The sequence below is a fragment of the Paroedura picta genome, chromosome 6, assembly GCF_049243985.1.
Source record: "Paroedura picta isolate Pp20150507F chromosome 6, Ppicta_v3.0, whole genome shotgun sequence".
NCBI classification, from domain to species: Eukaryota; Metazoa; Chordata; class Lepidosauria; order Squamata; family Gekkonidae; genus Paroedura; species Paroedura picta.
The window spans coordinates 22,350,529-22,371,731 of record NC_135374.1 but is presented as its reverse complement, the minus strand read 5'-3'; the positions used below and the strand labels follow the sequence as shown (position 1 = coordinate 22,371,731).

The following is a 21,203-nucleotide window of genomic DNA, read 5'->3' as shown; positions in this document are numbered from 1 at the left end:
CTGTTCTGACCAAGCAGTGATATCAGGGCTTTCTCAGCCTCACCTTTTATTTATATATTTATATTTATATTTATATTTATATTTATATTTATATTTATATTTATATTTATATTTATATTTATATTTATATTTATATTTATATTTATATTTATATTTATATTTATATTTATATTTATATTTATATTTATATTTATATTTATATTTATATTTATATTTATATTTATATTTATATTTATATTTATATTTATATTTATATTTATATTTATATACCTACCTCACAGGGTGTGTAAGCTGCTTTGAGCCTCCTTCAGGTAGAGAAAAGTGGCATATAAGAACCAACTCTTCTTCTTCTTCTTCTTCTTCTTCTTCTTCTTCTTCTTCTTCTTCTTCTTCTTCTTCTTCTTCTTCTTCTTCTTCTTCTTCTTCTTCTTCTTCTTCTTCTTCTTCTTCTTCTAGTACAGCTGCTGAATGTAGTGATAGGTTACATATTCAGGTCGGCAGATCAGCAATCTCACATCTGAGTTCTTTTGAAACTCTCAGGTTCTCAGGGCTTGGAGACTTATTGGTTTTTAATTTCCTCAGTAGGTCTAAAATTTCATCTCTGGTCGCCTCAATTTGGCGCAGTTCTTCAGACTTCCTGGAAGTAGTGGCTGTGGCACTTTCCATAATGAACACAGAAGCAAAAAAGTCATTGAGCTTCTTTGCCATCTCCCTATCTTCCTTTAACAATCCCTTTATTCCTTTGTCTTCCAAGGACCCCACTGCTTCTCTGACTGGTTTTCTGATATACAGATATATTTTTTAAAAAATGTTTGTTGTTTCGATACTTTTATCAACCCACCCCTCAAAGGAAAGGAAGGTGTCCCATGTGGGCATATACACAGCTGTGCTTCCCAACCACAATCACACCACTTCTGGAATTTCTTGAAGCCTGAAGAATATTTCAGAGGTTTCTCAATGGTAAACAAGGATTTGACTCTCTTGCATTTTCAGCTTCCTTTCTACTATTCCCCCTATTTTTTTTTATAAAATTCCCTTTTGAAAGGAAATGTTTCAAAAGAGGGAACCTTATAACTTTCCATTGACCTAAATGCATTGTGGTCACTGTTCTGAGCTGGTGCAGTAATCTCTACATCTTTCACTAGGTCTTGAGACCTGGTTGGAACCATGATGGCTTTGTGACCAACTGTTCCAGTTCCATAGTCACATATGATAGCTTGGAAGCTCATTTCTACAACATGTCATGAGCATTTTATGTCTTTCATATGTAAACCTTTCTCTACAGTGGTGATTGAGACTGGCTTATATCCTCCTGATTTTCTCCATTTTAGCTTTGCAACCTGTGAGGCTACAGTATAAAAGTCGACTCCCTCCCTCCCTCCCTCCCTCCCTCCCTCCCTCCCTCCCTCCTTCCTTCCTTCCTTCCTTCCTTCCTTCCTTCCTTCCTTCCTTCCTTCCTTCCTTCCTTCCTTCCTTCCTTCCTTCCTTCCTTCCTTCCCTCCCTCCCTCCTTCCTTCCTTCCTTCCTTCCCTCCTTCCTTCCTTCCTTCCTTCCTTCCTTCCTTCCTTCCTTCCTTCCTTCCTTCCTTCCTTCCTTCCTTCCCTCCCTCCCTCCCTCCCTCCCTCCCTCCCTCCCTCCTTCCTTCCTTCCTTCCTTCCTTCCTTCCTTCCTTCCTTCCTTCCTTCCTTCCTTCCTTCCTTCCTTCCTTCCCTCCCTCCCTCCCTCCCTCCCTCCCTCCTTCCTTCCTTCCTTCCTTCCTTCCTTCCTTCCTTCCTTCCTTCCTTCCTTCCTTCCTTCCAATAATAACCATTATGTAGGTATCTGTATTGAAACATTGAAATACTCCTTATATCAGCAGCTGAAATGAATATAACATAGCTGTCTTTTTAATTGGCAGTAATGTAAACAAAATTGTTAGCCTCTATAAAATGTTTATATGTTTATGTGATTTACAAGACCCTATAAATGTAAAAATCATGTTTTCAATCTTGAAGCTGTTAAAAAACAAACAGAGGTTAAAGGATGCTTAATTTTTGTCTTATTGTCACTCTCTTTTTTTATAGGGTCTGTTTGGTGTTCCAGAATTGAGTTGTCCAGAGGGATTTCAAGAGGCTCAAGAAAAATCATTGCAAGAAACAGAGCGACTAGTAAAGAAAGCATGTGCTACTCCTCCTGGGCCAGAGATAGTAATGATCTTTGATCAGCTGTCTGATTCCTTGTGTAGAGTAGCTGATCTAGTAAGACATCTTTTATCACTTTGAGATTATCTTTTATCAATAAGATTTTCTTCCTTGTTTAGGCTTAAATTCCAGTTTGGTTTTCCATGGTGAGGGTGGGGAGGGTAAGAAACTCTGTTATTGTTTTAATGGTCCCACAACAGATAATTCTTGTTTTGCATTATGGACATCTTGACCAAAACTTGAGGTCCATGTAATAATAAACTAGGAGTCGAAAATTCTTTGAATTTTTGTAATGTCATAATTCCTAACATTGTTTTAAAGAGACTACGTCATTTTCCAGTGTATGTGTATATAAATGTGGTAAAATAAACACGTACAGGATACACATACATGAAGCCAAACATAGTCCAGCAGTTTAACCACTATACAGCACTGTCATTCCCTCTCCAAAGATTTGTGTAGGACTACAAAACAAACACTACACTTCTACACGTATTCATGAAACCCTGGTTGAGAAAGCCTGGCATAGACTGTGGTACCATGAAAGATTAAGATGGTGTAACACAAAAAAAGTCCATGTGACTATGTAGGTCTGTTAGAAACAATCTAGAATTTTAGACTTTCATGTAATGGCAAACGGAAATTTTCTTGCCATTGTTGACCTTTCTTTTTCTACTTCATCAGGCCGACTTTGTGAAAATTGCTCATCCTAATCTTGCTTTTAGAGAGGCTGCAGAAGATGCCTGCAGAAACATTGGCACTATGGTAGAAAGGTATGTTTGATTCATTGTGTCAGTTTATTGCTGACTTCAGTGTTTAGCATTCCACAGACATCAAGCTTAATAGTACCAAAAACCACCTTAATGAATACAGCATGTATTCTGAAATCTTTGTGGAAACAGGAAGATACCTTTTTCTCAATTAAGGAGTATGGCAAAAACAATTAGTTTACATTAAGAATTCTGATTTCATAATTAAAAACACATTTACTTCAATGTGTGTTTAATTGAATTCTATTGCATTTGCATAGCTACCATTCAAAATAAAATTGAACTGTGTTTTTTCCCCTCCCACTGGGGGGGGGGAAGATAGAAGAACTTTGTAAGAAGTTTTCAACAGTTTATATTTGGTAGAATATAAAAGCAGTTTTGTTCAAAATTCAGATCACGGGTCCATCAGTATTGTTCATGTGAACAGACAGTAGTTTTCATGGCTGTGAAAAGCATAATTCAAGCAAGCTTTAACTACTGCACTGTGCTCTGCAAGAAAGTTCTAAGAGAACTGTAATTAGCCCAAGGTCACCCATCTGGCTGCTTGTGGAGGAGTACGGAATCAAATCCAGTTCTCTAGATGAGAGTTTGCTACTCTTAACCGCTACACTACTTTGGCTCACTGGTTGAGATATCCTCAGAAACTGCCATAGGTCTGCCATAGGAAGTGAGAACTGGCAGAAATTGCCTTTCCTTCCTCCATAAGTTGTAGTTTGCTGTCACCTTTGGCTCCAATCCATTAGCAACAACTGTTTGCTGTTTGACATTGCTATTCAGACCTTATGAATTTTTGCATAAATTGTATATTTGTAATAATTACATCATGCAATCTTTATATTCTTAGATTAAATACAGATGTAGATTTGTGTCAGAGTCTGAGAAAATTGTTGGCTGATAAAGAAGTCATGGCTTCCCTTGATCCAGATACCAGGTACATATGATTAATTTTAGTTCATTGACAATAATCCTCATAGTACTGAGAGATGTTGGCAGTCTTGTCAACATTATTTCATTAAAATAGAGAGAGATTGAAAATGTTGTGCAACTAACTTTTCAGATATGTTATATCTGTGCCCCTTCATGCTGTCTTTCAGTTCAAGTGAATACTTTTCCAGTAATTGGATAGCCTGTTCTTTCAAATGTCATGAGAATTTATCTGTCCTTGCAAGATTGCTCCTTTGATAGGTGTCTCCATGACAAAGTATTTGTTTCATCTTCTGGATCCTGCATTGAGCAGAAGGTTGGACTAGATGGCCTGTATGGCCACTTCCAATTCTATGATTCTGTTCTGCTATTCTATAAATTAAAGAATTTGTGTGTTAAATTCCTCCTTGTGGTTATTTTAATTACCCTGAGGATGGATCCAATGTACATTTTTTTCTTTTCATTAGCACCAAAGCAGTTGCTTCTCTAAGCAATTAGATGAGTGCTAACCCCGTAGTCTTATATTCACCCTCCCTTTCTGCCTGCAGTCTGTACTTGGAGTCAAGCTGATATTTTCCAACTGCAGAATATTATACTTGCATTTGGGAAATGCTGCTTAATCCCTGGATGCAGTCAGTGCCAGATTTTTGTCAAAAGGAATGAGAGCAAAAGTTCCTATTGTTAAAGATGTTCTATATCTAAGATGTTTATTGTAATGTAATATGAAAATTCTTAATGTAAACCACCCTGAGCCAAAAGGAAGGGTGGTATATAAATATATATTATATATAAATATATAATATATAATATATAATATAAACAAGCAAACAAATAAATACATATAATGGGAGCTGACATTCTCATGATTCTTGAATCATTATGAGTTATAAAATCATATTGTTCTATCATCTGGCATTTCAGAGTTAGTGAAGTGCAGTATTTAGTATGTAGCCGTTATCTTTAGATCAGGAGTGTAGTCCATTGACACATTTTGGCTCCATTAAACTGACTGTCACTTAATTTCAAGAAAACAGGTGTAGGATCCAGCTACAAAGTGACCTGCTTCCAAAATTAGCAGTGTGAAACTGCTGTATTTCACTATGCACACTAACAATCTAAGTGTAATAATTCTGATGGAGGAAAAGCCACAGAAGTTGGAGGATGGCTATTTAGACTTTGTTTAATGATGTGGCAGGATACAGGCAACTCTATTGTTTTATCCAGTTAGGAGAAATAAAACTAATTGTTCCATTGCCTGCAAGTTGTAACCTGTCATTAAAATGGACAAAACATTAGCATAACAAATATTTTTTGGCACTTTTAGACGAGTAGCAGAACTTTTCATGTTTGATTTTGAGATCAGTGGTATTCACTTGGATGAAGAAAAGGTAATTATTTCCATCTTTTAATTGTGTGATAATATCTGTTGACTGGGTGCAATGAACTTTGAATGGAAGCATATCACAGAATAGATTTGCCTCTTTTCTCCCATCACCCTGCAGTCTCCTGAGAGCCCGGGTTAGTAGTGGTTAAGAGTGGCAGCCTCTAATCTGGAGAACTGGATTTGATTCCCCACTCCTCCATTTGCAGCCAGCTGGTTGACCTTGGGCCAGTCATAGTTCTCTCAGAGCTCTCTCAGTCCCACCTACCCCAGAGGGTACCTGTTGTGGGGAAAGGAAGAGTAGGTGATTGTAAACTTTTGGGTAGTGAAAAGTGTGGATACAGCTCTTATTCTTCGTAACCCCTTCACTAAGAGGAATCAGAAGATATCACCCCTGATTAGCTAGATTAGGGGGTGGAATGGAAGAACTCTGTGGATGGCTTCCCCCTCCCCCTCCCCCCAGGAGCTGGAAAAGTTGCAGGCAGTTGTTAGGGAACTCACCAGCAGGGGCAGCTCTTACGTGGCAGGGATCTGCAACCTCCAAGCCTCAGAGGGAAGTTGAAGAAGAAGAGGAAGAGTTGGTTCTTATATGCCGCTTTTCCCTACCCGAAGGAGGCTCAAAGCGGCTTACAGTCACCTTCCCATTCCACTCCCCACAACAGACACCCTGTGGAGTGGGTGAGGCTGAGAGAGCCCTGATATCACTGCTCGGTTAGAACAGTTTTATCAGTGCTGTGGCGAGCCCAAGGTCACCCAGCTGGCTGCATGTGGGGGAGCGCAGAATCGAACCCGGTATGCCAGATTAGAAGTCTGCACTCCTAACCACTACACCAAACTGGCTCTGAAGGAGGAGGGAGTGGTCAGGGGTGGGGGATGGAAGGCAATTGGCTGGCTCCTGGACAGACAGGCAAGCTGGTTGGAGGAGAAGGCACTCAGGGGCAGGACAGCCATCCTGAGTGGGTGCTAAGTGCTGAGTGACACTTAAGCCATGAAACATGCTCCTCCTCCAAGGCCTTACCAGAAATATTAAGTGGAATTGACTTCAGTTTAGAAGGCGGCAACTCTGCTAGAACTGCACTGTCAGTTCCATAAGATGCTTTAATGTATGGGAATGTTCACAGTGATTGCCTGTACTGACTTATTGCTCCTGGGCCCTAACTTCCTCCCAAGTATTGAGAAGTTTAAACTGTTCAGGTCCAGAAGAACTGCATTTACATAATGTGTTTCCCGTTTACAGCGCAAGAAGGCAGTAAATCTGAATGTCAAAATCCTGGATTTATGTAATGAATTTCTCATGGGATCACATCTTCCAAACAGGATTGACAAACATGTCTTGCCAGAACATATTCGTCATAACTTTGCTGCTGAAGGCAACTATGTCCAAATCAGTGGTCTCAATGCAGATAGCCCAGATGATCTGGTATGCATACATTTAAGGGTATTATAGCCCCAAATATATGTGGGTATTATAACTGTAGAATCGTGTCATCTGTTTTGAAAATAGCAGGCTAATTATTGCAGTGTTCTGCTTTCCATGTTATAGTCGGCAAAATAGTGTGCTGTGGCCCCATACCTTCATTTATAAATCCTGTATTAATGTTGCATATGTCAGGGAAACTAATGGTATTAAAATGGTACCGGAATACATAGAACAAAGAAAGAAGGAAATATCTTTAATTTGCAACACAGCGATATTATATCGATTCTCTGTAACATGATTATTGTGTTAGTCTTCGTGCCATGTCATCTTGATGGTGTTTTTCATTTCGAATTTTTCTTTTGGTTTTGTTTTTCGTTTGCATTTCATGTTAGGTCCGTGAAGTGGCGTACAAGGTTTTTCTGTTCCCAAATGCTCAGCAGTCGCACTGTTTATCAGAACTGCTTACAAACAGAAACCTTCTGGCCCAGTTGGTTGGCTATGACACCTTTGCTCACCGGGCTCTTCAGGGCACAATGGCCAAATCCCCAGGTAACGTTGCAAGCATTTAAGGAAAAGAGGGTGGGACTTGGTGGACTGAGAAGCTAAACATTTGCTGTGCAGATTTAGTGGCTGCAATAGATTATTTTTATCTATTGGCTGCAATAGATTATTTTTACTGCATTGGCCTGATACTTTATGCATTGTTAACAGTTGAGAGAGCTGGTGTGATGTCATGGTTGGAATGTTAAACCCTGTAAGAGTCTAATCTCTGTTGTGTTCTGTTAGCTCTCCAGGACCATTTATGCACTGAGAACTTCACTGGCCCAGCTCCCGTCCACGAGCACAAATTGGGGGCGGATGAGGTGCACCAGGCCAAGTGCTCCCCCGTGTGGGTTCAGGAAGAGGTGGGGCAACCTGCCACAACTAAGACTCCAGCCTGCAGCCTGGCATGAAACCTCCAGTGCATAAACGGTCCAGGTGATCTTGGGATGGTCACTCTCTCTGTTCAACCTTCCTCATGTGATAAAATGGATACAGAAGAGCATGATGTTGTCAGCTGCTTTGGGTGATTGTTGTGGGGTGAAGTGGGGTATAACTGTCTACTTAAAAATTTAGAGTAGACTCCATCTGGAAAAGATTTATGTACATGGAAATAGGACTCAGTAAAATCGTTATGCTGAAATAATGTTCCTTCACATCTCTGTTAATTGTTAATAATTGCGCATGACAAGTTAATTAAAACTGCTCTTCTCAATATGCTATCATTTTTTTTTAAGTTCCAGGAAACCAGCTAGTTTAATAGACATTTGCCGGCGTATAAGACGACCCCCCAACATTTCCACTCAAAATACAGTACTATGGGCCACTATGGGCAGCTATATCTATCCCAACTGAAGTGCACCCAGCGTATAAGACGACCCCCCCACTTGGAGGCATGTTTTTCAGGGGGGAAAAGTAGTCTTATACGCCAGCAAATACTGTACTTCTGCATTGTAATCTAACTACTATGGGTCAGTTCCTAGAATTAAAAATATGTTTCTAAAAATTCAATATCTGATCAGTTCTGGTTTATGTGATGTCTAAAATAACCTCTTGTCAATATAGTTGGAAGTATACATTAGTATTTCTCTTTTGCTTGGTTTTCAGAACAGATCATTATTACTGTCCTCCTTACATTATAATTTAACTTCTGAGTTGTGCTTCGTTATTTAGTAGATTAACATATTTTAGATAATATTTGCTGCTTATTATTAAATGTTCCGTTCATCGAGTGAACCTATACATTTTTTTCCTTCTACTTTTTTAGAGAAAGTAATGCAATTTCTTGAAAAGCTTTCAGATAAATTATTCAAACGGTGAGTCTATTTTCCGTTCATCAAAAGCAAAACCTTGTTTTGAGGCAAAAGTTTTAAATCATATGATTTAAGAGAATGCCTTTAGTTGTCATGCTGAATTGTATGTCTTTGGGAGACAGTGACTTGGATCCCAAGGAGAATTTCCACAATCAGACACACAGAGAGATTTAACACGCCCCCCCCCCCAGTCCCCTCATGCACAGACTGCTGACTCCCCTCCAGGTGTTCTTGGAGATTCCTTTTTGCCCAAGAGTATCCTTTGGGGGAATATCTGAAGTCCCTAGAAATCCCTCCCATTAATAGAAATCTTTGGTGGATCTAAATCCATGAGAAGAGTTTCCACATGTCTATCCATTACTAAAGCATATAAGAAAAAGAATTTTATATATTGTCTTGTTTTCCCAGGATAGGAAAAGGGAATTATTCCAAATAATTTCACCATACTGCTTATTCCCCAGTGTGAAAGAGTGTAAAAAAATACAGTTCATTCTGGCACACGTTAAGGCTCTTTTGAGTAACTTTATGTTTGTGTAATAGCTTCTTAGAATTATGTTACATATTTATCAAACAGCTCTTTCATGCGGCTTAATGGTGACATTATTGTTTCGTAGAACCCTAAATGATTTCGAAATGATGAATGGCATGAAGATGAAAGTAAATCCTATGAAATCAGTAAGTTTATATTGTGCCTTCATTTTTCTCCACTTGAATTCAGGTGAAATAATGGAAACTATCTATTGATGTAATTTGACCTTTCCCCTTCTTTTAGGTTCATGTTGCTGCAGCATTGGGTTTCAAAGCTCTTTTCTCTAAGGGAAAATAACTGCTGAAAAGAAAGATATTGGTTTAACACAGTGATTTATGTTAACAGCCCAAACCAGGCTGGAAAATGTAACATGCTCTCTTGAGTATGTTAAACATTACCTTCAATTAGTTTACGCAGGCTTGAAAAGACAAAAGTTCAGATTTGGAAAAAAAAATGCGTCTGGCCTGCAGGTTGACAGAGTTACACCACTTTTGTTCACAAACCTTGTTTTTTCACATCACGGCACGGCTGCAGGGCTGTTTACATAGCTTTGTATCATGGAGCATGATTGGGAACGTCAAGCACACTTAAATAAAATGTTGTTTTAATAAGTACAAGTGATGATCTTGGCATTGTTAAGTCTTCTTAACTGTAGCACTGGTTTTTGTTTAAATCTGCAAGTTTTCCCTTCTCTGAAAGCTCAGGTCCTGGCGCTATAGGTTGAAACGGTCAGGTTGGGCCACACAGCACCTGCCTCTACCTGAGTAGTTTTCCCAGGGTCCCCACAGCCAGTTGATAAAGCTGAGGCCCTTATATGGATCCAGAGCCCGGTATAGGCAGAAAGCTCCGCAATGTCACTGCACACTTCTTGGACCACAGAGAGACAGATTTGCAACTCTCACATACCAAAGTAGCTGCATGGCTATTTTATGCCCAGCTCCCTACCCCTATCTCACATAAAGAACAATATATAGCAATAATATATCTTGAGTACCCCTGAGTATGTAGAGAAGAGCTGATTTTTTTTTTTATACCCTGCTTTTTGCTACTTGAAGGAGTCCCGGAGTAGTTTACGAACACCTTTTCCTTTCTCTCCCCACAATGGTAGGTTGGACTTAAAGGGTTCTGACAGAACTGCTCTGCAGCAACAGCCCTAAGAGGATTGTGACTAGCTCAAGGTCACCCAGCTGGCTGCATGTGCAGGCATGGGGAATCCAACCTGGTTCTTCAGATTAGAGTCTGCTGCTCTTAACCCCAACACCACACTGGCTCTCTCCCCACTCTCTTGTAAGGGTGTCTTTCCCCACTGCTGTTGAATCCTAACCAGCCCTTGTTATCTGGAGTGGGCGGGAAGGACTAAACACAAGTTAATTTAGTCTTAGGCTTGTAGTAGTGATGGAATTATCTCAATTTTGAAAACAATTGCTCATTTCCTTGAACAGGTGCCATAGGGAGCGTGTCAAAGGTGTTTGTTAAAATCACTCTTTTTCAGGTTTTTTTCCTTTGCCAGAAAACTGGGTGTTAGCTGCTGCATTTAACTGGATTATTATCTTTTTTTAAAACTACAGATTGAATTGCTGATATATGTTTTGGATTTAATTGATGGGATTTACAGTAAACTTTAGTATGGGCATTATAGTACTGTATGTACATATGCGTGTGTGCACACAGGAAACTTCCAGTTGTCAACAGTATTCCTGCACACACTGTATAAGTTGCTTAATTTCTAAAGTTAGAAAAGTGCTTTCAATTATCTGTGGCCGTGCATTAGGCAAACACTGATGAAAGTCATGTTTTGACTTGTTTTATTTGATTTCTGTTGTTCCTGTATTTTTAGGAACTGATGCCCTGGGATCATCCATATTATAGTGGTGTCCTACGTGCTGAGAGGTAGGCCTGCGGTTCTTTCGCATCCAGTTCATGGGAATAATCTTTGTTGAAAATCATGAAGTCTCTGAGCAACTTAAAAAAAATGAAACACTAAAATATAATGCTTTGGCTCTCTAAGCCAAACATGTATTCACCGTTCTGCGACCTGTGAAGTCACACAGGGGTACTGTGCATGCACAGGCCTGCAGTGGAGATGTTTTCTGAAAAACAAAAATGCCAGAGGGTACTCCTTCCTTCTCCCCCATGTTGTTTTCCTGCCTTTTCCCAGCATATTTAGAAGGTTGGAGGAGCATCCTCCCCTCAGCTGTCTGCTGCCTTTGGAGAGAGTTCGCCTTACTCACTGTATTCATCAGAGCTCACAGCACTGCGGGAGGGAGGGTTGTGTGACTGCACAGGTGACCATTTGATGAACAAAAGGTAGTTAGGTGCAACTCTGTTTTCATTTCTCTGGTACCTGTGCATTCCCACATGGGCAGTTAGCAAACTGACTTGCTAAATCAGGGAAGGTGGGTGTGAACTCTGAGTTGAACAATGACTCTTCCAACTTCTGCATCTTCCATAGCATCAATGTCCACGGGGTAATGTTTCACATCTCTGGAGGGACCCTGGTGGCTCATAACAGAACCCAATTGTACTCAAGTGGAATAAGCCTTGGGCTGTAAAGGGCAGTCAACTTGCACAAGGTCATGGCATCAGTTAATATGGTGTCCTGTCACAGAATCACAGAATCATAGAGTTGGAAGGGGCCATACAGGCCATCTAGTCCAACCCCCTGCTCAATGCAATATCAGCCCAAAGCATCCTAAAGCATCTAGGGATCCTGTCCATCTAGGGATTGACTGAACATAAAGTCTGTAGTCTGTTGTGGATCAAGAGCAGTTTTGTGTTACTCATGAAGGGTTTGGTGCTGTCTAGAGTGTGGAGAGCTCATTCATTGTTGTCTTGTTTTTATGGAAACAGAACTGGCAGGGTGGGTGTCCTGGTTCAGATGGGAAGTAGAGAGCACTTCAGAGAGAAATTCAAGAGGCGGTTGTAGATCTGGTCAGGTGCCAAAAAGAAATGTTTAAGAAAGGTGGGCTGTGACTGAGGAGGGGTGGGTGGCCATTGGCTTAAACCTTGTCTGTCGGTCTTTTGAGTACAAGGAATAGGTCCACTGTGGAACTGGAGGCCCAGAGACAGGGAAAAGTAAGTTAGTGAACTCTGCAAGAATAATTTGGATTCTGGCATTTTAGAGCTTCAAAAACCCCTCCACGGCAGGCCTGGACAGAACCCATTGTGTAGGACCCATGTGTGACTGCAAAGATTACCACTCAGTGATCAACAGTGCAGCCCTGTTTTGCTTAGCGAATGATTCATGAATCTGCTGCAGTTTTCTTACAGTTCACTTTTTACATACACTTTTACATACATACTGATTATAGTTTGAGAAACTTGCTTCCTTAGCATCTCCCCCTCCTGTGTATAGAACTGCTGTATTGTCACTAGTCTTGAGCAAGTACATTGAGAAAACATTCTGTGCCGTTAGTGTCTTTGGCCTTGATATGTTTTAAGATTCCCTTTGTCTGGCTTATGGCTTGGATTCCTAGGGCCTTCTGCACTAGCCAAAAGCATAGCTGCTCATGCGGAGCCCTCACATTCTGTAGGCTACCGTTGAAGCCACTCTGGATTTTTATTTAATTTATTTAAAACATTGCTCTCCTACCTGTGTTTTTGGATTCAAGGCATGATGGTCTTCTGAACACAGTGTAGCCAGGAGTTGTTTTTTTTTTGTTGGGGGGGGGGGAGTCACAGGAAGTTGCAGGTAGCAAGGAGGAAGCTGAGAAGTCCCCCTGTGCAGGGGGCAGAGGTTTCTTCTGCTTGTATAGTAGCATCTCTAATTCCAAGCCTAAGAAGAATGAGTCTAATTCTAAAGTACAAACAGCAGGAGGAGCTCTTACACCAACTTGCTGTCCCTTTTGGCAGTGTTTTATATGACTTTGTTACATTTCCTTTTGGAAAAAATGACCCTCCTCTTAGATCTTTCACCAGACAGTAGCAATATAGTTTGTGTTTTTTGCTTAGAAATATATCATTATAGAGAGAACAGCTCTGCCTGAAATGCATTTGTCAGCACAAATGCAGACAGCTTGGACGCTTCAGTGTGTATTTAATTGTGGTTGGATGCGGCAGTTTGAAATGTGTTTGCTTAACGTTTTTGTTGTTGTTGTTGTGAAAACTGAGTAAGTATTTAGTGAAAAGAGTTTTGGCAATGCAGAGATGAATGCCAGAACATGCTCCAACCGCAGACAAGTAAGAAACGGTCTAATTCATGTATGTATAATAACCGTCTGTCTAAATTTTGGTGTAGGAAAGAATACCTTTATATTAACTACATGGTGATGTTATTTTTCAGCCGGTACTGCTAATTCTAAACCTGCTTGGTAATTTATGGCTGCATTCTCATTCACAAATGCGTGGTGGAAGAAAACTGGGGCTGACTTCTGAGACAAGCCCATAGAATTGTACATCATCTTCCTCTCCCCCACCCTTGTATGCTAATTTAAAGAGTATTATTTTCCCAACTAAGGATGCAGTCTTGTTGTTGGGAGAAAGTTCCACTGAGTTCAGTGGAATTACTTCCAAGAAGAACTCAAACAAGCTGCAAATAAGGCTTTTTATCTGGATGATTGGATGATGCTAACCTCAGGCAATCAGTGCTTGGCTGCCAAAGAGCTGTTTGAACTGTTAAAACACCAAAGGGATTCAAATAGTTGAAATTTGTTTTCTTCTAGATTTCAATTCAAACCCCTCCAAACCCCTGAAACTGTTACTAACAAAGGAAAGAATGTGAATTTATCATAACGCTGAACTGGGAGAATTCTAGCAATAAGCTTTAAATCCTCTCTTTCTTTGATTAACTGCCATGCTAATCTTACATTGTTGAAGGAGCCGATATAGTCGAGTGGATGGAGGGTTGAGGGTGCAGTAGGGAAACCAGAGTTCAGATTTGCAGTCAGCCTTAACGCTTAATGACAGGGCCATCCCAAGCAGAGCTGAACCCTTCTATATCCGCTAAGATGTATAGGCTTGCAACTGTTTAGGACTGCGCTACAAGTCGTTTTGATTTCATTACTAGTGGCTGCCAAACAGTCAAAAATGTTCCCAGCACAACCCAGTGTGTGCTCTCCTGCTGCCCTGGGCATCCAATTAAATCACTGGAAAATGGTGAATTATATGTATAATCTTATTAACCCATCCCTCCTTAGAGTTTTCATGCTGGCAAGAATGAGTTCACTTCCCTTCCCTCGAACATCCTAGTAGGAAGATACCAGCATGTCCCAAGGAGGGAAAGGTTGTGTCCTTGTTCTGCGAATGGCCCTGATTCAGCTTCACGTATTATTCTAGATTGCTGCCTTTATGTGACTCTTCGCAGAGAACTTCTCTATCCCCTGCTTCATCCCTAGAATTTAGTAAACGATGAAGCTACACTCCAGTTTCTGCTTAATGGTCTCTCTGCAGAGACTACATTGTGTGTAGCTGAATTGTTAATGATTGTTTATCGAGCCAGAACTAAGATGTTTTACATCAGCCTATTTTACCTTGTTTTAGCTCACAATATTAGCCTATTTTACCCTGTTTGGCTGTTTTTGCCTCTTCTTGTTTTATGCCAATAAAGGGTTGTTGTTGTTGTTGTTGTTATTATTATTATTATTATTATTATTATTATTATTATATTACTACCATTTAGGCAGATATAAAAGTCATTGTAAAGTTTTTGTGTATGTTTGACAGGTGGGTGAGATAATGGTTAATTGTATTTAGGACTCAACTGTCAACTTCAGGGTAACTTTAGGGCAGAGGTAGCCAAACTGTGGCTCTACAGATGCCCATGGACTGCAATTCCCATGAGCCTCTGCATGTTGGAAGGGGACTGTAGTCCATGGAGACTGTAGTCCATGGACATCTGGAGAGCCACAGTTTGGCCACCCCTGCTCTAGAATGTTACTGTATTTGAATCTAGCTATTCCACTGTAGACCAACACAGAATCATAGAATTGGAAGGTACTTCCAGGGCCATCTAGTCCAACCCCCTGCACAATGCAGGAACTCACAACTATATTAAAGAGAGCAGATATTAAAGGGAGCAATTTGCAAACATCTAGAGGACAATTTGGTGATCCAAGGAAGTCAGCATGGATTTGTCTCCAACAGGTCCTGCCAGACCAATCTGGTTTCCTTTTTTGACCAAGTAACAGGTTTGCTGGATCGGAGAAATTCGGTTGATGTCATTTACTTGGATTTTAGTAAAGCTTTTGACAAGGTTCCCCATGATGTTCTGATGGATAAGTTGAAGGACTGCAATCTGGATTTTCAGATAGTTAAGTGGATAGGGAATTGGTTAGAGAACCGCACTCAAAGAGTTGTTGTCAATGGTGTTTCATCAGACTGGAGAGAGGTGAGTAGCGTGACTGCATATGGAGGAGCGGGGAATCATATCTGATCCTCCTTTTAACCACCGCACCAAGCTGGTGACTTGGTGAAACTCCAGTGTGGGATCTGTATATAGCTACAAGGTGGGTGGAGCCCCTCTTTAGCAAGGAGCATCAATATTGTGATTGGGCAGTGAAACTGAGGTTGTATCATAGCAACTGGAGACTGTAGAGGCAACTGTGTAGAGATGGTTGGAAGCAGGGAGGCTCCAGACTCCAACTGTCCTAGTCCTAATACAGATTGTGATGCATCATTGGTTAATATGTAAAATGCTAGAAATCTAGGCTGCATCTGACCAAGTATTTTCCTCTTATTTTAGGTATAACATTGAACCCAGCCTGTATTGCCCTTTTTTCTCTCTTGGAGCGTGCATGGAAGGCCTCAACATGTTGTTCAATAAGCTCTTAGGAATCTCCCTGTATGCTGAGCAGCCTGAGAAAGGAGAAGTGTGGTGTGAGGATGTCCGTAAACTGGTAAGAGGTCTAACTTCTCAGTGCCCAATAAAATCAGAGTCCAGTAGCACCTTTAAGACCATCAAAGATTTATTCAGGGCGTGAGCTTTCGAGTGCAAGCTCACGCCCTGAATAAATCTTTGTTGGTCTTAAAGGTGCTACTGAACTCTGATTTTATTATGCTACTTCAGACCAACATGGCTACCCATTTGAATCTTCTCAGTGCCCAGATGCCCTTTAAAAAAGGTAAATATATCCCCTGTGCAAGCACCGAGTCATGTCTGACCCTTGGGGTGACGCCCTCTAGCGTTTTCATAGCAGATTCAATACGGGGTGGTTTGCCAGTGCCTTTCCCAGTCATTACCATTTGACCCGCCCAGCAAGCTGGGTACTCATTTTACCGACCTCGGAAGGATGGAAGTCAACCTTGAGCCAGCTGCTGGGATTGAACTCCCAGCCTCATGGGCAGAGCTTTCAGACTGCATGTCTGCTGCCTTACCACTCTGCGCCACAAAAGGCCCTTAGGTAAAAGCAATAGAGATAAAATATCCTTGTTATTCTCAATGTACATCCTCTAACAAAACCCTTCATATGCTCTGTTTACCTTGTACTCACATTAGTGCTTTAAGCCCAAGTACACCTGAAGTTCAAATACACAAGGTTTATCAACTAAACTTGAAGGTGAAACAGTTTAGAGAGGGAAGCAAAGTAAAAGGGAGAGGAGATCTGTTAGGAAGAGTCTGGGTAAAAATGCACATCTCAAGGAAGTGCTCGTATTTGAGTAACCATCAAGAAAGTAAGATCCTGTGTGGAGAGCTATTATTGTGGCATGAATTTATTTAATATATATGACATGTTATGGCACATGTTATGCAACCAGGAGAGGCTAAGATTGTCTGTGTGCCCTGCAAGAAATGTTGCAAGCTGTTTGGCCATTGCCTGCCCCCCACATCATGGCACGTGTTCCCTGGAGAGAGCCAGCTTGGTGCATGATTAAGAAACATTGGCTTTAATCCGGCTAGCTGAGATTGATTCCCCGGCCCTCTGCATGCAGCCAGCAGGGTGACCCTGGGCTCATCACGGCCATGATAAAGCCGTTCTAACTGAGCAGTAATATCAGGGCTCTCTCAACCTCACCTTCCTCATAGGCTGTCTGTTGTAGGGAGAGGAAAGGGAAGGTGATTGTAAGCCGCTTTGGGTAGAGAAAAGTGGCATATAAGAACCAAACTCCTCTTATTCTTCTTCCTTCCACGGTCAACCCTGCTTAGCTTATGAGATCTGACAGGATAGGGCTTGCTGGGGCTATCCAGGTTGGCTATTCTTGTGAACTAGAAGGGAGAAGTGGAGCCTGAGTTGACTTTTGCTCTTTTGAGGTTTGAGGAGTATGGACAGTCATACATATGTAATCTGTTGGACTTGAATCCTGTTTCTTTCCCCTCTTTTTAAGTGTCAATAAAATCAGCCATGACTCTCTGGTTAAGAAAGAATTTAAAACTAGGTCGACCAGATCTAGCAGTCTGCATGTTGCTTCCCATATCCATTTTTATTCCCTGTTATATTCTGTGCTTGACTGAATCTTCTTTTCCTTTTCACTTTCAAATTCTGCATGCCAGTGGGAGTTGTCCCTCATGAAGGCCCCTTGTAAGGTGGATTTAACTATTTTTGGCTAATCTTTCATAACTGCTTCCTGATAGCTATATGGATAATCAGTTTAAAGCAGATTTAACATGTCAGACATTGCTCAAGAGGTGTTAGTTATTTATGAATGACTTCACGAGTCATTCATTTGGGTAAGCTGCAGAAATCAAAATTTCAGTTACCTTGTTAATGAGTATGGGATTATCTATTAGTGTAAATAGGTCAATTGAGAAACTCAGTTTTAAATTCCTAAGATTAGGGGGAACGTCACAGAATCACTTTTTGTTTTCATACACAAATGCCATATGTAGACTAGTTTTTATACCAGTGGCACTATCATGTAATATTAAGTTATTTCATCTTTGCTTTGATTTTTAATATATATATATATTTTAATTTAGGCCGTTGTCCACGAACAAGAAGGATTATTGGGGTATATCTATTGTGATTTCTTCCAAAGACCAGACAAGCCTCATCAGGTAACAATGCTGGCCATTATACTGTTTTTCATTCTGTATAGCTGAAAACAATCCTAAAGACATTTCTGGATCTATTTTATTTATATGCTTGTTAAAGTATTTATATCTTGCTTTTCCTTGTGGCCCAAGACAGCTTACAGATCACCAGCTAAAACATCATTTTATTAAAACACACATAACCCTTTTGTGATGATTCTGCATCTTCTTTTAGATTCCACTGTGATACAAGCTATTATCAAAATATTACCACCTCTTTTCCTTTTCTTTTTGCACTTTTGGGGGCTTGCTAAGAGCCTTGAAACCTTTTTTCTGTTACCTTAAAAGTCCAGATTGCCTGCTCGAATATTTGCTAAATTTCATCCTAGATGAATGAAGTTCTTTGTTTTAAAATGTCGTGGGAATATGTCTTGTGAGTAGAGCATCTAGATGGCATGCTGAAGGGTTTTGGGTTCAGTACCCAGTATCATTGATGTGGAAGACCATTTCCTGAGATTTTGGAGAGACAACGCCAGTCCTAGAAGACCTTTCTGGACCAAGGGTCTGTTAATTGTAAGGCATCTCCATATAACCATTAATTTGGAAACAGTCAGAACGTTTCGTGTAGGCACAACTGAAAAAATGCAAGTGTCATGTCTTTGTGTGGCCACTTATTTACTGGATTAAGGTAGTGTAATTATAAGTGTTTTTTACAGTTTCATTCCATGCAAGACTGCTAGATTGTGCCCATCATCAGCTCTAATAAATTAACATGCATCTACCTAGGTAATGACAGGATCTTATATTGCCAGTGTTGGGTGAATAATGGCTCACGGAGTTGTTCTCCACAGTTAGCAACAGAACTCATGCATGGGGTTGGCAAAAGTGTAAACAAATCTACGATTGAGAAGCCTGTTGTACATAAAAACCTTCTGTACCGGAATGCTGCATTAACAATGGTGCTCTAATATAATAACCAGACTCATTTTCCATGGTTTGTATTCTGTATTGAAATCATGCCTGTGACGAATTTGTTGCCGTTCTCTTCCAAGGAATGGGAAAAGGTGTTTTTTTTTTGTTTTTTTTTGACGTAGCAGCAGTTCAGGTTGATAGGATTGTGAGGTATGTGAGGACAAATTAATTCTATTTGGAAATTATTTTCCGTTTCAACCTGCAAAATTGTATTCTCTCTCTTTTACTGGGCTGCTGCTCTTTAATCTCTGCTCAGTGTGAGAGGCTTGTTACTGGTCCTTTTGAACATGTTTGCAGGGAGCAATCTTAGGTTTGTCCTTGGGATACCGAATATCATGCGGAGTGTACTTGTCAGCTTACATTCCAAGATCCCTCCTTGCGTATTTGTCGAACAAAAATGGTCACATATCCTTGAAATGCAGAACATTAATCTGAACATTAACTTGATTGGGTTTTTTTTTTACATTCAGTTGGTTGATTTTGGGTATGCCACTCTCCAAGGGTAATGTGCTGCCTTTTATATTTTTCTTCCCACCTTTGAAAATGGCTGGAGGGCTTGAGCTGGTATTTGAACATGAAATGTAGAACTTATATCCTGAACAAGCGTAAGAGATATTTCATTCTGTTATCTCAGTGTTCAGTAGAGGTACCTTATAACAGTAAGCAAGCTTAAAAATGAAACTAAGCCAAAAGAAATGAGTTAAACAGGCAGACTTGAACTGGCCAGCTAGAATTCATTCAGAAGAGGACAGCCATTTAACTGAAGATGATACAGTAATTTGTAAGCAGGCTGAGTAACCAAACTGTATCGGTGCCTTAAATGTTATTAATGTGGTAAACGATTGCAATTGAGTTTCTTTTTCTTCTTTGGAAAACAGGATTGCCATTTTACAATTCGTGGAGGCAGGCTAAAAGAAAATGGTGAATACCAGCTGCCTGTTGTTGTCCTGATGCTGAGCTTGCCCCATTCCACTAGGGGTTCGCCAACACTGCTCACGCCGGGCATGATGGAAAACCTCTTCCATGAAATGGGACATGCCATGCATTCTATGCTGGGAAGGACTCGATATCAGCATGTCACTGGTAAGCGCTCGGGATTTATTCACTAAGGGGCAAACCAGTCCTTCGTTTTTCACAAACACCCATTTCAGGCTTCTCGTCTATGCTGCACGTGTGGTTGTTCAGCAGTCGGAAGTTTTACATTTTGTCTTTAAGGCAGCTGAGGATAATTTTCTCAAGAATAGATTCAAACGAGTAGTAGCCATGTTGGTCTGAAGTAGCACAATAAAATCAGAGTCCAGTAGCACCTTTAAGACCAACAAAGATTTATTCAGGGCGTGAGCTTTCGAGTGCAAGTACTCTTCGTCAGACTGTGATCTTCTTACATGACAGGGGATATATTCTCAAGAATGTTTCTTGCTGACCCTTAAGCTGAGCAACTGTTCAAAACTTGCTCTGCCTTAACTTTCATATTATATAGAAGCCATTCCAGATCTGTTAAGAAACAGAATTCACAAGGGGATTCTGCAGATGAAACAGGCTTTATACTGGTGGCAGTAATCTCTAGGGAGCAGTATCACGTTTAGCCCACCTACTCCATTCTGGATGTCCTGGGATGCTTCTACCATCTGAACAACGGATTGTAATTCACTGTTATGTGGAAAAGAAAACTCTGCCCTTAGGAAAACCACCGTGGGGCAAGCTGATGACTATAAAGATGCTTTTCAGGTAGTGCTGGCAGGCAAAAGACATTCGCCCAGGGTCGGCAAGCTGTGGCTATCCAGATGTCCATGGACTACAATTACCATGAGCCCATGTCAGCAGGGGCTCATGATCATTCTAGTCCATGGACATCTGGAGAGCCACTGTTTGGCCATTCCTGACCTTACACATTGGCAGCTGTAACCTAGATTGGCAGTGCTAGACCATGGGAAGAGGCTGAGCAGCGACAACCTAGTGGCAAGTCATGTAAGTGCAGTCTGGGTGTCTCAAAAATAATCTTTGTCAAATTTCTGATGAAGGGTGCATGCATAAAGGTATCCCCTGTGCAAGCACCGAGTCATGTCTGACCCTTGGGGTGACGCCCTCCAGCGTTTTCATGGCAGACTCAATACGGGGTGGTTTGCCAGTGCCTTCCCCAGTCATTACCGTTTTACCCCCCAGCAAGCTGAGTCAACCTTGAGCCGGGTGGTGGGATTGAACTCCCAGCCTCATGGGCAAAGCTTTCAGACGGCTGCCTTACCACTCTGCGCCACAAGAGGCTCTTTAG

The 21,203-nt window shown here is 40.8% G+C and overlaps 1 protein-coding gene across 2 annotated transcripts in view; it reads left to right on the top strand.

Annotated features, from left to right (window-relative positions):
- The window catches only part of MIPEP (mitochondrial intermediate peptidase), a 59,301-nt gene that overhangs the window by 2,688 nt on the left and 35,410 nt on the right, over positions 1–21,203 (top strand). The window contains exons 2-13 of one of the 2 annotated variants that reach the window (XM_077341719.1): positions 2,064–2,237; positions 2,865–2,953; positions 3,795–3,881; positions 5,199–5,262; positions 6,493–6,675; positions 7,068–7,224; positions 8,483–8,531; positions 9,143–9,200; positions 10,895–10,947; positions 15,737–15,890; positions 17,909–17,986; positions 19,813–20,017. In XM_077341719.1, coding sequence (XP_077197834.1) covers positions 2,064–2,237; positions 2,865–2,953; positions 3,795–3,881; positions 5,199–5,262; positions 6,493–6,675; positions 7,068–7,224; positions 8,483–8,531; positions 9,143–9,200; positions 10,895–10,947; positions 15,737–15,890; positions 17,909–17,986; positions 19,813–20,017 — 1,351 coding nt within the window. Of the gene's footprint in view, positions 1–2,063; positions 2,238–2,864; positions 2,954–3,794; positions 3,882–5,198; positions 5,263–6,492; positions 6,676–7,067; positions 7,225–8,482; positions 8,532–9,142; positions 9,204–10,894; positions 10,948–15,736; positions 15,891–17,908; positions 17,987–19,812; positions 20,018–21,203 lie in introns of both variants that reach the window. The other variant, XM_077341717.1, reaches the window with a different exon arrangement.